General features: G+C 31.4%; 1 protein-coding gene across 2 annotated transcripts in view; it reads left to right on the forward strand.

The window, feature by feature from the left end:
• LOC107447913 (kinesin heavy chain-like) overlaps positions 1-17,554 on the forward strand; it is a 45,780-nt gene that overhangs the window by 6,584 nt on the left and 21,642 nt on the right. For both annotated transcript variants that reach the window (XM_087161537.1, XM_087161538.1), the window contains exons 4-9: positions 5,207-5,294; positions 8,234-8,307; positions 11,088-11,183; positions 11,335-11,383; positions 11,482-11,537; positions 12,448-12,535. In XM_087161537.1, the coding sequence (XP_087017663.1) occupies positions 5,207-5,294; positions 8,234-8,307; positions 11,088-11,183; positions 11,335-11,383; positions 11,482-11,537; positions 12,448-12,535 (451 nt within the window). The remainder of the gene's footprint in view (positions 1-5,206; positions 5,295-8,233; positions 8,308-11,087; positions 11,184-11,334; positions 11,384-11,481; positions 11,538-12,447; positions 12,536-17,554) is intronic.

Consider the following 17,554-nt stretch of genomic DNA (forward strand, 5'->3'; position numbering starts at 1 on the left):
TGTAAAATCCATCTCTCATTGACTTATATCTAGTGGGTCTTCAGCAGTAGTTACCACTTACTTATGGAACCAATTGTTTTTGCAACTAACAATGCCTCAAGGGGACTTATATCAAAATCAGTTTTCAAGATACTTTCATTATCAATGTTAGTTGTATCAGCTTCAGTGCCAAAATTTGATTAACCAAATGTTCTTTTTGAAATAAATTCTTCAATATTGAGAAAAGCACAGGCTATTGTATATTTGGGAGATTAAACTTTTCTGTCGTCAGTGTTCCTTTAAAAATTTGCAACATAACTTGTGAGATTTCCTTCTCAAGCTTCTGAAGAAATAGTGCATGTATTTTGTTGATAAGTTGTCTTGCTCATTAACTCTTGGTGTCTGTTTTGCACGCATTTGTTAAAGTCAACGTTTTCGACATCGAATAGAATAATATCGCATTTCATAAAAGCATTTTAACTTCATCAGTTGCTGCCTCAAAATCTGATATAAAATGGATGTAAAATTTTCTCGACATATTGCTTTACAATTCTTTTAAGATCTAACGGGAGATTTCCCTGAATCCGGTAGAAAACTAAACCAGAAAATTTGTTTTGATGAACATAACTTGCTCAGTTTCAAATTGATATGAGATTTATGCCTATCCAAAACAAGCAAAATAGGGAATTGGATAGCATTTTTAATTAGCCATGGGTAGAAACATTTGCAATATATTTGTAAAATGTTGCTGCGGTCATTGTTTCATTTTATGAATCGCTTTTTCCAATGAAATATATAGCAGGGACTGATTCTGTAATATCTCAAAGAATTCTTCAGTAAGGAAAAACTACCAATGGAGGTACTTTTTCTTTCCTAGGTACTTAAGAATATAAATCCTTATAATTTTTAGGGCCGAGGATTTTTCCCGTTTAAGGGCAGTATTCAACTTTTGTTTCGTTCGCATTGTAAATGCTATCACTTTCTAAAAGGATGCCAGGGCTACTTCCCTCCTAAAGATTCATCTAAAGTTCTTAAAACCAGTATTTCGAATATTATTCTCTAAGGGAAGTTTTGCCTTTTGAAATTATCTTCGCATTGCACTGAGTTATCGGTGGATGTGGCCTTAAAAAAAAACTTCACCCATTTTTCACCTGGATGATTGTTTTTAAATGGATTTTTCCTACCAGTTCCCGTCTGGACGTTAAAAGCCGCAATAGGATAATAACTTAGCTAATTATTAGCATAAAAGGCCTGCAAAGAAATTTTCTATTCAAGACCAGGTAACTCAATGCATTGTTAGATGACTTCCTATTGTTAGGTAGTAATGTACTGTTACCAATCAATCTAAATTAAAACATTTGAAATCTAATTTTTAAAAAATATCGATAAAATGTTCCTTCACTGGGGTGTGTTCCATCACTGGTTGGTTTACCCTATATCGTCTTTATCTTAAAAGAAATTTCCGGAAGTGTTACACAAATGTTACGCAAAACTATTTTACCAATTACTTAAGTAAATTTTGACATTTTTAAGAATCTTATTCTTTACCCTTTTACGTTTATTATTTCTTCATTAATATACTAATCAATTTTTTTAGTTCTTTAATTTAGGTTTTCTTTAAAGTAAAGTTCCTTTCTAAATTATAGTAAAGTTTTCTTAAAAAGAATTATTGTCTGCTAGCTAAGAATAAAACCTTGTTAAGAAATTAAAAACATTCCTCTGTTTAAAATTATTTCATGCAAAACAGCTGATTATTTACTAAGCATACTATTTTATTTTTTTTTTTTGAAAAAAGAGTATAAATTATTGATTGACTTTTTTTTATGTTTCTCGTGACTTCAACATAGATTATCTGAAATAGTTTTGATGTTTCCTAAGTCACAACAAAGAGTATAAAGATACAGAACATAAAAAGCTGTCGAATACGTAGCCAAATTTTTAAGCGTCTTAAAATGTCTCAGTATCTTAACTGCCGTCCCAACATCTTAGTTGCGAAATTAAATTTTTAATTATCTGATCACGTGTGATTCACTAATTATTTCATTATATCTTTTACTCTTTCTTTATGATACCAAGTAGATTTTTTTCCTGATAATATACTAAACTATTTTGTTTAATTTTTTACTTTAGCACGATTCCCAAGATATTATTGTAATATAATTTGTTATCAGGAAAATGCCTTATTAAGTAGGAAATACTAAAAATAGAAATTTGTAAGAAGATTCCGAAGCCGTGCCAATTTTAGAGTCATCTGATTTTGGAGAAATACTATAAAAAATACGCAATTTCCAAACTTATTTTAATAAATAAATAAATAAAAAAACGTGGCAGGAAGGCTAACATACTTTTTACAGAAACTGTGAAAACTAATTTTTCCTATATTTCTCCAAAAAGGATAAGAATGATATTGCTCCAAGGAACCTACTCAATAATTTCGCTATTTCCAGAATGAAATCTGTTTGATCGAAACATATTATTCCTTGAAAATTAAAACGAAGAAAAATTAGCTTTTATTATTTATCTAAGCTTATTCCATTTATTTAATGATAGCAGTATTAAGGTTAAGAATATGCGATGGAAGCCCCGTTTACTATTATACTATAAATGCATTAAATCATGTAGCTTGAATAATTTATTTTAAGCAAATTATTTAATAATTTTAAGCAAATAAGGGTGTAAAAATAAACTCGATCAAAATAAAGCATACCCTAAAATAAAAAAAACCAGAAGCATACCCTAAAATATATGTAGAATAAACTTTGGAATCCATACATAAAAAATACCTTCTCAAAACTTATTTTAATATCGAGTGAAATAATTTCATATGTTGTGTAACTAAATGGATAATCCCAAGAAACTGAATCTAAAATATAAAAACTTCATTGATAAAATAATAGATGATTATAAAAGTAGACATGTTTTGAGAGTCCAATAATGAAAGTCACAAGTTATTCAAGCCTGACAAGTCTTGAGAATGGGCTATTATATTTGAAAGCTCGAAGCATGTCGACTTCTACTTTTCTCTTCACATGTTCTGAAGGCAGCTGAGTTTTTATCGTCAATTATACTGTTTTGCATTTGGGTCTTGATCATTATTTTGATAAGGATTTTGCACTCGTTAAAATAAACATATGCATTTTAATATTTTAACGGGATTCATGTGGTCTTTAAAAACGTAAAAGCATCAATATTGTAAAAGACCGCATTAGGCGACATATGCATTCAGCTGGCCGCATTAGACGGCTAGTTGTTAATATATATAGAATATCAGCAGCGTTTATTTCCGAAGACAACAGTCAACAATACATTTAAAATTCAGTGTAAAAAATGTTAAGTATAAAAACTGGGGTATTAGGGGAAAAGGTGAATTGGCATGTTTTTTTTTTTTAATTGGTTCAAAATTAAAAGGCTACGAAGTTGAGCCCTAGTAGTTGTAACCCAGAGTAGTCTATCACAGAGGTTACTGGTTGATATGAATTCTGCTCCCAGCTCGTACCGACCACAGTACTGACATAAAATATAGTCTGTGGTCAACAACTCAGGGTTAGAATTCCCTTTCCGTTGGGCGAACCGAGGGAGATTTTCGTGGTTTTCCACACCATGTAACGGTTCAATGAAGCTACGAAGGCTAGTTTGTCCCAGGGCTAAAGAGAATAAAAGGGCTGATTCACTCCTTTGAAGTAGCTCTCGCCGCGCCAATCCTCCGATTTTCTCTAGTGACGTCACTTTGGCGCAAAGCTCGCACTTTTACTTCAAGAACGGAGCGTTCGGCCTTACTAGCTCTAACTAATATTGGAGCATTTCTTTTTGCGAGATATTCCAAGACATTTGTTATTTTCTATAATGACTTTCCTCAGTTTTTGCAGTGAATTTACAAGAATTTAAAACTATTATCGAAATGCCAGTTTGCGCGACTGCAACTTGAAAAAATTTTGATATAAAAACAAAAGGAAAAAATATAATTTTCTGCGTTTTCCCCCAAAGTAAATGAACAACTATGTAAGGAATGGATTCCGAAATGACACAGTTAATATAAAACAGCAATATGTTTATTCTGTCGTTAAGAACTTTTATAAAAATTCATTATCTAAATAGAAACCGCCTCGTTACTTCAAAAAGAAAGGCAGGTGAAAAAAATTAAAAAATGGACAAAGAAAATTAAAATGTAAATAAAAAGTATAAATAAAATATATAGTATATAGTTGGAGTTCTTCTAATTTCATAACATATTTTTTAATGTAGTTATTCTAAATATTTGATTTTTTTAAAAATTATATTCTCTTAAATTCAAATATCTATAAACAATTGTAAAATTTCTAATGTCATTATGAACCTAAATTATTATTTTGTTTCAGTAATTAGCGTTTAAGGTTGATGTTTTCTAATTATTAAGTGTGAACAAATTGCCATTAATGGCATATTTTAAAATCAGGGATTCTAAATTTAACTCAACTTATTGTTATAAAAGAATATGTAGATAAAAAAAGGGTCGATATATACTTTCATTTTTCTTAATAATTAAAGTTAAAACTGAACTTTTTAAAATAGTATTTATAGTGTCATTTTCGCCAACTAGTAAAACATTTTTATAAGTTTAAAATTGTTTTTTTTTAATATAATAACCAAGAAAGTTTTTTTGAACTATGTTTATGAACGGAAATAATGTGTAAATTACGCAAAGTTTGAAAGCTGATAACCAGAAAAAGTCTAACTTATTTTTACAAAGAGAAAGATGCAAAGTTATCATATCTTTGCTTGCGATCTCCGAGATCTGTGGACACAGTGACGTCATGAGGAGGGAAATCGTAGCTTCAGCTCTAAGAGCGAAGTGAACTGGCCCTTCTATTCTCTTTAGCCCTGAGTTTGTCCCATGCATGGTTGTAGGAGTCATGCGTTTTCTCATATCAATTACGTTGATTATCATATGAAATAATAATCTTATACATACTAATGTAGTTAAACTTGTATTATAAAACAATCTGATTTTTTTAATATTATGAAAAGTTGTTTAGCATTCTTTAATTATGCACCAGAAAGTCTTATTTTAGTTTTGTTATACATATAAGCTAAGCACGCGAGGCATCTTCAGGATGACGGGTCCAACTATCAACGGGCTACATATAATATATATTTTGCAAAATTTTAAATTTTTGCATCTAAGTTGTGGAAGATATAATATAATTATATTATTTATTTTGCTCATACCCTTTTCAATGCCTTCCTTTAGCAAAAGATATACACCTTTGACAAGATCATTGGACCTAATTCTGCAGAAGAAGATGTGTTTAATGAAGTTGGTAAACCTGTAGCTGACAGTAAGTAAAGATACTTGTAAGAGTTAAATTAAATATAATTTTGGTGCGTAATAAAGTATATTATTTATGAATTATAATTAATAGATTGAAATATTTGGTATATGTTCTAATAATTGGGTTTGTATATGTATTTGGATATAGTCATGATTAAAAATAGTCAAATGATTGAAATGTCGTGATAAAACAAATTAAGGCCGAAATATATATAAGGTAATTAAATCAAATTAAAGGGGAATGTGAGCGTTAAGGAAAGTGGTAGTACAATGCTAATGTGGGATAACAATAACCCAATAGGTCCAAAGGGTCACAAAGTGTGAGGTTTGAACAAATTGGATGATTTGGTATCACCAAATTTGGAAAAAGGGCGAAACTAAAATAAATTAAAGATTAAAGATAAATAAGGTAAAGTCATGCTATATCCAAAATATATATATGATTTAATACAGTAAGCTGATGTTTCCAATAAGAAAAACTAATAAATTCACATATATGCATGCCCATAACAATAAAAAAAGGTACTCACCACATGCAGAAGGAAAAAGGTGATAACTAATAGTTATAAAGGTAAAGCTAAAAAAAACAATCACAAAACTTTCTGTTCAACTAAACATTTATTTTTGTAAAACTACTTTTCGTAACAAACAAACAATATGATTGCAACACATTTTGTGGCACAGAAAAATATATCTTTTAAAAGGAAATGGGTGACAAGAGAATTTAAAGAATCCAAAGGCGTCATGCAAAAAGTTAAATATAAAAGAACGAGTAATTTAACCGTTAAAACAAATATGAGAAGAAAGCTTAAATTTAAGAGGGCTTTTAATGTTAAAGAAAATTAATGGTATAAAATGTTGATTTTAAATTTTACAGAAATTTATTACAGTTATGGGTTTAATTTAAAATAAAGGTTAAGAAAAAAATGTAAAAAGAAATCCCTCGATACGGACCGAAGTCCGCATCGCGGAGAAAAAGGGGTAACCTGCCCGAAGGCTCGAGAGAAAGAGAATGTTTTTAAAAAAACTTAAAAATTCCTTAACTGGGGTAGACCAGAAAAACTACGACCAATTAAATTTAAAGAGGCGGAGAGTTTGAAATTTAAAGGAAAGATATTGGTTAGTTAGCCCCCCTAAAATTAAAAGAAGAAAAAGAAAGGCGTGAATAGAGGGGTTGGCTGACTTTCCCCACAGGAAGTGCGAAGACCGCAATGACCATGAGAAAGGTCAACAAGAAAGTTAAAAAATAAAATTGCCAAATTGAAAAAAAGGAATAACGTTTAAAGAAAAATTGAAGGCTTAAGTAAAATTAGAAATTAATTTGTCACTTTACATTAAGTGTAAATGTGACAATACTTTTCATATTACATTATTCTAATTTTGTGGTATACATATTTTAATATAAATACTGCAGAATATATTAAACTAATGCTGCGTCGAATTCTGTTTTATGCTTTCAATGTCCTCAAACTAGTGTCCTTTTAACCCATTAAAAGCCGCCATCTAAACCGTTGATAAAAAATTGGAATTTTGGTATGTTTTAAGGTGTAATAGACATTTCTTATCATATGAGCTTTAAATTTTTAAAAAAAATTTAATTGGTTAAAAGATATAATAGGGTCCCAAAATGGGAGACTTGGCGTTTAATGGGACTAACATAGCTCACTTACACACTACGCTACAAGTTAAACGTTTAGTTTCATTACTTGTATATATTTTGATAAAAATCGCCAAATCTATTTTAATGGGATCAATAAAGTTAAATTTGAAATAAACATGCTTGAACGAAGAAGTAAAATAGTTCATAAATATTTTTACCAGTTTTATTATTATTCTTCAAATTTGCCTGTTCTATATTTTTGTATGAAACAAAATTGTACACTTTTTGTGAAGCATTGCTTTACATTTTTCACAACACAAAGGAGAGTTCTTTTTGCACAGCTCATATTTTGACTGCTTACCAGCCTGTGTAATTAAGTGATTAACTCCATCAAATCGAATGTTGGTATTTACTTGTCCATGTGGTCCAAGTCCATTAGGCAAAGTCTCCGGTCCGTCCCATGACTACATCGCGAAGAAATGACAATTTTGACATCTGTACATTAACCTCACGATGAACCCTCCATGCTGTTACCACAGCCATGTTAAGAATGTTGGTAAAAAAAGGCCACCACCACTTTTTACAATTTATTTTTGGTCTGTAAGAACTGAATTCGGTCAAGAATATCAACATCAAATTTCTAATAAAACTAAAAACTTTCAACAGTCGATAAAAAAATATAAAAAATATGCATGTGAATTACTCAGCGAGAAAAAAATTCTTAACCAAAGGTTCCCAAAATGGGAGACTTGGCGCTTAATGGGTTAACCCATTAATCTTGATATTGGTATTCTTGATCTTGGGAAAGAGGAAGAAATCTGGAGGTGACATGTCCGGTGAGTAGGGAGGATGTGCTATGTTCCATGTTTTGTCTACTGATTTACGACCCTCCTTGAATGGCGGGAAGCACTCGAAAACCCGCGCACGACTCATCGTCTCATCTCCAAACGCTGTTTTCATCATCTCATAGGTTTCGGTGCCCGTTTTACTGAGCTAAAAGCAAAAATTTAAGCAGATTCGTGTTTTCACACGTGCGTTCATCAGTTTTCGATGAACGCATGCAAACACTCCACATGAAAGAAGTCAGTGTGACTGAACGGCGCGCTGTACAGACCTGCCGATTTTTGTGAGAAGAGGTGAAATATGCGCGTGCATGATGGGCACAGTCCCACCGCTAGGGGTTTTCTGGAACAAATAGAATACATTCAGTCTCGATACTTTCTGAACAGCCCTCGTATATTCAACGTAAAATAATTTTTTTTTTGTAGAGCTGAACGATAATAATAGAAAAACTTACAACTGTGGAATATGTAATTAAATTTTAATAAAACATATTTTCAATACAGGTGTATTAAGAGGATTAAATAGTACCATATTAGCATACGGACAGACCGGAAGTGGGAAAACCTTCACAATGGAGGTAAAGATTAATTTTATTTTACTATTATGTTTCGCAGCTGTACAGCTGTTAAATTTACTATACTTTTCCTATAAATACTTTTATGCTAATATGATTATAATATACTTTTCCTCAAATTGAAATTCATTTTTTTTTATTTTTTGTAGAAGTTTCTAAAAATTCGAAAAGTTTTTGAATAAATATCTCTTTATTCAAATATTCTCTCACTGTCAAAACAAGAATAAAGTAACACGGGTGGTATTGATTGTAAGTGAATTTTTATATTAAAATTCATTTACAATCAATAATAAATGAAAAATTTTGATTCCACTTTAAAATAGTTTATTATTTATTCTGTGTACAGAGTTCCCGCGGCCTTGAAAAGAACTTGAATTTCATTTTGATTTTCAAGGGCCTCTAGAAGTACTTGAAAATAATGTTAAATCCTTGAAAAATTTAAAATGATCTTGAAAAGTATCTGAAACTCTTAAAAACCGCCCCATTTTCCGCATTTCTGTGTTTAACTTCTGACGCACGTAAGTGCGAGAGAATGACTTTCCTTCCTTTCTGATGATGACGTGTGCTGTCCACGCTTATCAGTTGCTCACGTCACGATTTCCCTCTTTGGTCAATGTGGTCCTCAGCAAAGGCTGGTTTGACTTAGCTCTGGGTTTGACCCTATTGTAGTCCCTGCTTTTAACTCAAAGAGAGAAATATGAGTAGTTGGACTTGGAAGGAACTTTTTCCCTCTGCAGTAGCCTCCTGAGCAGATCCGTTTTTAAGGATGGGCCCCTAAAGTTAATCATATTTCGTTTTTTTTTTAAAATCCTAACTGATTTGTTAAAAAAAAAGTATTAGTTAGTGAGAAAGATTGAGGTGAAATAAATAATTGGTTCAGTCATGGGTCTCGTCAATAGCGACATGTTGCAAATGATGGAATAATACTTTCTTGTAGAAGGGGACTTCTGAAGATAACCCGAAACTTTATTTTTAAGTGAGTTATTCGTTTTACTTATTTGCTGCCCCTGCTACACAATTCCGGGAAAGGGGATTATTATATGCTAGCCAACAACAGTAGAGCAAAGCTTTATGTTTCTTCTTACTTTTGAAAAATAAAATTTTTATTTGACAGAAAATTTTAATTGTGTGTTTCAAATAATACTTGCTTTCTTTAATGTATTGACCTTACCTGCTTTTTGAGGGGCATTTTTTTAAAAAATCTAATACAAATAAAAGTTTAAAAAACTAACTTAGTAAATTGTTATTTTTCTTTTAAATAAAAGCAATATAAAATTTTTAAATTCAATGAATAAAAAAATATTAACAGTAATTCCATGTATACTGCAAAAATTCGTTCATGAAATCAAAAAATAATTCATAGCTACTATTTATTATATTATTATGAAAATATATTATTATTAATTTAAAAAAATTTTATTTTATGATTACGTTTTAGTCAGTTCAGTTATGATGACGTTTAGTCAAATTGAAAGGCAAACACCAAGTGCATACAATTAATGCTCCCGGAAAAAAAAATTCAAGTATCATAAAAAAATCACAGGTTAATTAAGACAGTCAATTCTTTATATACTGCAAAAATTAATTCGAAATCAAAAAAAATTCATAGCTACTATTAAATATATTATGAAAATATATTATTGTTAATTTAAAAAAAAAATTTATTTTGATGACGTTTAATCAAATAGAAAGGCAAACACAAAGTGCGTATGATTAATGCTACTGAAAAAAATTTAATAAATTCAAGTATGATTGGTTAACTAAAACAGTCAAAGTGACAAAAATTGTAAAGAAGAATCTATCAGAATATTTTAAGGTGAAAGTTGGCAACTGTTTCAATTTAAAATAACTGACCGGTCATTAATTTAAAATGCTAATTAAGCTGGGACAATAATTGGTTCATTTTATTTAATAGAGAAGTGGTTAAAATTTTAAAATTATATTTAAGAACAATTTAAATTTCACTGTCTAAATGCTTTTTCCACTTTAAATATTTAAAAATATTAAATAAAAATCTCCTGACAGAGTTGTTTTTATATATATCTCATTGATATTACAGTATTATATAGAACACCCCCCCCCCCCATCTTCCCAGTAACTATGTTGTAGAAGTTCAGCTTTTTTCTATTTTTGTCCGCTTTATTTGATTCTTTTTTCAATCATATTTCACCACATACATTCAAAAATTATTTATTATATTTGTTAATGATAGTTTTGTTCTTTACATATCATTAAAATGCATGAGTTTTTTGCTAATAAATATCTTTTAATAATTTTAGGTAGTATGTTTTCTATTTTCTTTACTCTAACTGTAGATTTGTTATTATAAATAAATTTAAGTGTACTTTGTTTTCATTTTTGTATAGATTGTTTGAAATGTTCCTCTTTTCTTCATGACTTGTCCGGATCTTTGCTTATTCAGAGATTGTATACCTAGTTTAAAGTAGGCCTTATGTAAAATTCAAATCCGACATTTTTATGCATCATAAATTTTATCTTTGACTTGATGTCAATCACCCTTTGCTATTTTTTACCCTTAGATTACAGAGCAATGGAAGCTTTATTTTTCAGTACTGCTATTACCGTCTAACATTTATCGTCAACTAACTATTATCGTCAAGACATTTTGGTTTTAAATTTTAGTCTATCTTTTACTAAAATTAAGTCCTTGAGAATTTTAAATAAGTCTTGAAAAGTACTTGAATTTTATTTTTAAAGTAGAGCATGAACCCTGTGTGTAAAGATTTACTAATGAGGCTAAATGTTAATGTTTCTTAATATAGGGCAACTCTGAAACTGAAGGCATAGTACAGAAAGTTGCTTCCGAAATTTTTAGAAGAACAGAATCTTTTGAAGACTCAGTAAAAGTTGAAATTAAAGTAAGCATGAAAGGAAGTATCCCGTACCAATATTCAGAACACTATACATTAAAATTCTAACTGTCCAGTGTAATTTAAATTCTTAAATAGCATAAAGATTGTCGATGAAGCTTATTTTACTGCATGTATATAAATGTTTGTTATTTTCTAGATATCCTTTTATGAGGTTTATATGGAGAGAATTCGGGATCTTCTAAGTGGTAAGTTAAAGTTCAAGCTATGCTTATAAATTCAGTTCTTTAAAAATATAAGCATATTATTAATACATTGAACATCTTTTATTTTTTTCTTTCTTTAGATCATCTAGATAATGTCTTATCGCTGCATGAGAGGAATCACACAATTTTTATTAAAGTAAGTTAATGTTCTAAATATTTTTAACTTTAATTTTTTTAAAAATCATGTACATTCCGTAATTTTAAATTATACGTGAAGTTTTACTTCATATTCATGAATTAGGGGGCTTCCCTGTTTTTCTTTTCTAACAGATGCCTTTGGTAGTTCAGTAGAGGTATGATTGCAAAAGGTTTTGGCGCTTTTCTTTTAACAGGGAAGAGGCGTGAATTTTGTTTTCACTAGCTTAGTAGATCGCACGCTGCAAATTGAATTTCTTTTAAATTTGAAGCTGTACTAAAGAGGAATGAGTGATAATGAGCGACTCATCACAGAAGATAACTCTAATAAATTTATATAAATTTAATAAATGATTCTGGGAGAAATTTATATAAATGATTCTGGGAGTGATTAAAGCAGTACCCTCTTTATGCATGGGCACACCCGGGCAGTGCCCACAGGGGGCCCTTGAGAATCTTACATTTTTAAAATTGTATTAAAAAAAAACTAAGAATAAACAACTTTGCATTATATAATTTCTAATATAAATACCCATATATAGCAAAATAAGGTTTATATTCACTCAGCAAATCTACGCTCATTATTCTAATCGAAATCGATTCTACGCACATTATCCTAATCCAAAACCTTGAAAAACAACCTTCTATATAAAAACCTTAAATCGAGGTTGACTTAGGGTTTTCAAACGGGAAAAATTCCTTTAATAAATAAAGCTAGTCTCAAGGTGAAAATAGTTTTAAACCTAGATAATTAGAAGGTTTCTTTTCACAAAGTCTTTCATGTCTTCATTCCTCTATCCAGTCAATTTCATAAAATTTACTGGATGGGTAAATACGATCCAAATTCAAGGAGTAAGTAGACTCAATATTTTTCATTTGCTCGAATTTTAACTGTTAGTACTTCGTTTCAGGGACTTATAGAGAAGACTGTTTTAAATATTAGAGAACTGTTAGCTGTTTTCGGAGAAGCAAAGGGCAAAAGACGCACTAAAACAACTGGTAAGTGTTTATTCTATTAGTTACTGCAACAATGTTTAAATTACTCGTATTTTTTTATTTCGATGTAAATTATACAAATAGTTCGCTGATATGTGAAGGGTACTATTACATACAAGAATCAAGGTTTATCGTATTTTATTAGGGAGAAGGTGAGGTGTACATCTTGTTACGTTAAAGGCTGAACAACAGCTGACTAGGCGCGGGATAACAAATGGTTGAGTTGAGTTATTGCAAGGGGCATTTACACTGAAGATAAAATGCATGACAATTCTCTGGCTCTTAAATAAAAGGCTAATTATTAAAATTTAAGAGTCAATAAAGAATAATTAGAGATTTAATCTGATGACTGGTCTTTTTTCCCGAGTTGATCTCCTTAACTGCATTGGATTTATCTGGGTTACAGGACTAGATACTGGAAGAGAGGAGGGCATGGTGAATGTAGAGCTGGATACTGGACGAGAGGAGGGTATGGTAGGTGTAGAGCTGGATACTGGACGAGAGGAGGGTACCATGGTATCTTCTCTGTATTTACAAAAGCAGTTTTCCTCTTCTCTTGACTTAAAATTTCCTCATCCATCTCAATTTGAACTGGTTTAGGCCAGCTTTTCTTCGGATACTTTAGCCATTCTGGGCCCTGTAACCATCTTGATTCAATTAGGTGTTTGATGGTACTACCTCGAGACGGTATATCTGCAGGATTATATTTTCCAGGTACGTGATGCCAATAATTGGGATGAGATACTGTTCGAATTTCCTTTACTCGATTGGCGACAAAAGTAGCCCAACAATCTTCTCTTTTTATTCACCCAAGAGCATTTGTGGAATCAGTACAATAGTATGTTTCAATATCTGGTTCTTTTATGTCTTTCTTAACATTCTCAGCTAGGCGAGCAGCAATTAAACACGCTAAAAGTTCAAGTCTTGGGATCGTTATTGCCTTCAATGGTGATACTCTGTTCTTAGCTCTGACTAATTTGCAGGACATGGATTCTTCGGTTTCTAGTCGAATAAAAATACAAACAGCATAAGCAAATTAACTGGCATCGACAAACACGTGCAGGCTACAGTGTTTCAAGGGAAAAGTTCTTTTCATCAACCATCTAGAAATAAAAATGTCTTTCAAAAGTATTTTGCCAATTCAGAAATTTCTTTCAGATATTGGAGCAGCGCCATCTGTAACCTTTGAATGTGCATGCTCTCAGTGAACGAGGAAGAACAGTATGTAAACATGTACTGATGAGAAACCATCCCACCTTCATAACTAGAATTAAAGTTTTTTGTTTATCGAATCGTTTACTCAACATCCATGGAATTAACAGCCAGATATCTTCAGGTAGTTCTTTATCCCATGGAATCTTTTGTTTCCAGAAATCTTGGAGAAGTAATTTTGGCAACAAAGTAAAGGGGCAAACCATGCCTAGAGGATCATGAATTTGTTGAGCAACAGCTAGAATTTTCCTTTTTGTGGCTGGAAAAGGATCTTTAGTTACATTATAATTTGAATTGCAGTACAATACATCTTTTGATAAATCCCAGGAAAGTCTCAATGCCGAAATTAAATTTCCTTCGTCCAGCTTCTCTGTACTTTCAGTTATATTTGGAATAGGGTCATTCTCTAAGATGAAATAATTTTTCTGCCGTCCTCTCAAATCAAATTTTCCAGACAATAATAATTCTTTCGATTGTTCCATAAAAATTTTACTGTCTTCAATCGTGTCGAAACTGGTGAGACAAGTGTCTACATAAAAAGAGTCCTGTAACAACAAAGCAGTGTCCTTCGAGGTGGAGCCCTCGCTAAGTGGTGTTTAAGAGTGGCGCTTAACAAAAATGGACTACAGGTGAGTCCAAAAACAACCCTGCAGTGTCTGCAAATTTTTAGTTTATTCAAATCACCGTTTATCATCCAGAGAAATCTTAAATAGTTCCTATCTTCTTTAGACACACTGATCTGTAAAAAGGCCTGTTTAATATCCCCGGTTACAGCAAATGTTTTCATGCGGAAACGAGTTAAAACAGTGGGAATAAGTTCTAGAAAATTTCGCTCTTTGGCAAGACATTCATTCAAAGAGGTTGAATTCTTCTTTCATGCTGAAGCATCAAAAACGGGTCTTATTTTTGTCGTTGATGAATTTTTAATTACAGCTCTGTGGGGAAGAAAATGTCCAGGTAGAACCTAATTATCCATATTCACTTCTTCAATAATGCCTTCATTCAACCAAGCCAACAAGATGTCTTGATAAGTTTCCAGGATTTGAGCTGCTTTCAATCTGTTAATTGTTGTTTGCAATCTTCTTTCTGCTAATTCTCTCCCTTCAGAAAGTGCAGGGTGTAGCTGAAGCCAAGGTAACTTGACTTCATACCTACTTTCATTGTTAAATTTTAGAGTGCTTTGAAAATGTTCATAAGCAGCCTAGCATAGCTCAATTTTCGTTTGACTTTCGACTAGATCTGTAGTTCCTATTCTTTCTAAACTCCATGTGTCTGGCAGGCTGATGTCACTAGTGAGTAAGGATATGATTGACAAACAGGATTCCGAAACTGGAGACACGTGTGGAATTTTCCCCATGAGTGTCCAGCCCAGATGAGTACTAACTGCAACCGGCCCAGCTTCTAAATTCTGAATTTTACCGTTTAACAGCTTCCCAGCAACGTCTGCTCCTATCATTAGTAGAATCTCAGAATCAACTGCGCAAGAGGAACGATAATCCGAATCAGTTAAATTTATTCCTTTCATCCATGGTCCATGAGGAGTTTTCCTTATATCACCGCATATCTTTTCTTGTTCTAATACTTCAAAATTACAATTTTAAGTTTCATCCAAACTAGTTAAATATACTCCATAACAGCGATGCGTTTGCTGCGGAGATTCAAGGCCACCAAATGAGCTATGTATTATAGGAAGTTCTCCTAAACTCTCATAGTTCATCAATTTTACAGTCTTTGCACTAATATAGGAATGCTGGCTACCTGTATCAATCAGGGGAAAGTTAAGTGAGATTTCTAAAAACTGAAAAAATACAAATAGACTTGAAAAAAAAATTTCTTTCATTATAATAAATTTTTAACGTCTTCAATTTTTTAAAGCATTGAATATTCTTGCTGCATCATCATAGAAGATTTTGCCTTTACTAGGTATTTGTCCATCTTACATTAGTGCATAAAAAATTTGAACGTCTTACATGAAAAAACCTTACCTGCGGTAAACACGTGGTTGCAGAGAAATGTGTTCTGAAAGGGGTTCCGTGGTTCGGAGGGGTTGTGTTCTGTTGTTCGAAAAAGTTCTGAACAATACTGGTAAATAAGGAAGCTGATTCGGCAAATGTTGAAAATAATTAAAGATCCAGGAAGAAAAGTGAAACGGATTTTATTCTAATTGGCGCAATTCGAAGCTTTTTCCAAAATGCGAGAAATTCGCGACTTTTGAAATTGATTTATAGAATGCGCGAATTTCTCGCGATAATAATTTTTTAATGCGAGAAAAGAAAAAAATATGCGAGATTCTCGCGTTCTCGCGCTGTCGTGAAAACACTGCATAGTACAGTGAAATTTACAGCAACAAAAACTTATTTTACAATAACACTCTTTAGACACATGACCCCTTTTTAAACATTTGAAACAGCAACCAGATTTCCTAACTAGCTCTCGTCTTTCATCTAAACTCATATTTTTTTGCTTTATTGCAGTCTGAAGAATGTTTTTTAGCACAAAAAAAATACTTTCTTTCAAAATTATCATTTGTATTTAACAGTCCTGAAGCAGTAGGAATATCATATTTGTTTTCATTAAAATTATGCTTATGATATTTCTTATGCATTTCTCTTTCATAATCAAATGTATTTTTAGCAATGGCTAATCTTTGTTCTCCTACCACTTCTGATTTCAAAAATTCCAAGAGAAGAGTTAATTTGTTTACTTTACCCTCTTTCTTATTTTTTACTGAAAGAGAACTAATATGGCACTCCCATATTTTCAAAATATTATCTGACATACAGCTTTCTACCAGTGGGTACAGCATTGCTGCATATTTGTCTGAAGTAACTCCTAACGTACCTAAGGCTCTTAAGTACGCTTCGATTTTATCATAAAGTTTAACCAAATTGCATTTATTATGATTCAAAACTAAACTCAGCAGTTCTCTTACATATACTTCAATAAGATTGATTACAAATCTTTACTCTGATTACAAATCTTTTTCTGCTGATAGCACAAGTTCTTTTCTCTGATCTGACTTTTTGATTATAGCAGAATTTGATGGAAAAAAATTAATTTTTTTAAGAATAGTTTTAAAATCATAATTATATTTTTTATTTTCCACTTAATTTTACACCTCTAAATGTGATTTAAAACTCTTTCGTAGGTCACAAGCGTTTAACAACTCACGGTCAATCAAAGATATGGTTAATAATCCAAGAAATTAAGGAAACAAAATTTTAGCTGAGCTGCTTCAAAACTTTTACCTTTACTTATCGGGATGCAAATAGAAACTAGCACTTATTTCACAATCACATTTATAGAGAAGGATGATTTTCGGTACGGTGGCTGTGACGACAGTTATGAACATTTTTGATATTTCCTTCACTATGAGACAGTATTTTCTTTTTTAATTATTATATTTATTGTAAATTTTTTTTTCATTTTTCTTTCGATGTATCGGATAAAAGAACAAGCAAATTTTACATAAACTCAGTTCATTGAAATTGTTGAAACTTTGCTGAAGTAAAAAGTTACTAGATATGGAATCCTTGTCAATTTTAATTGAAGTGAGATATTTCTAGCAGATGAAATAGCTTTGGAAAATGAATAATAATGCATTCTATTAAAAGTAAGATTCTTTATGGAGAAATTTTCTGACGTACTAGTTTTAAAAGAAACAAGGTTTTGGCGGAGTGGGGTATGCCACTTTGCAATAAATTAATAAATATTGCATCAGAAAACTCAGCAGTAGTTTCATTAAGTTTTTCCCTAAAGTTCCCCTTTTTGCTGTGGATAAGAAAAGTATAATTGATTTTTTTTATCACA

The sequence above is a fragment of the Parasteatoda tepidariorum genome, chromosome 4 (assembly GCF_982258835.1).
Source record: "Parasteatoda tepidariorum strain Cologne lab strain chromosome 4, Ptep-v5.0, whole genome shotgun sequence".
Classification (NCBI taxonomy): Eukaryota; Metazoa; Arthropoda; class Arachnida; order Araneae; family Theridiidae; genus Parasteatoda; species Parasteatoda tepidariorum.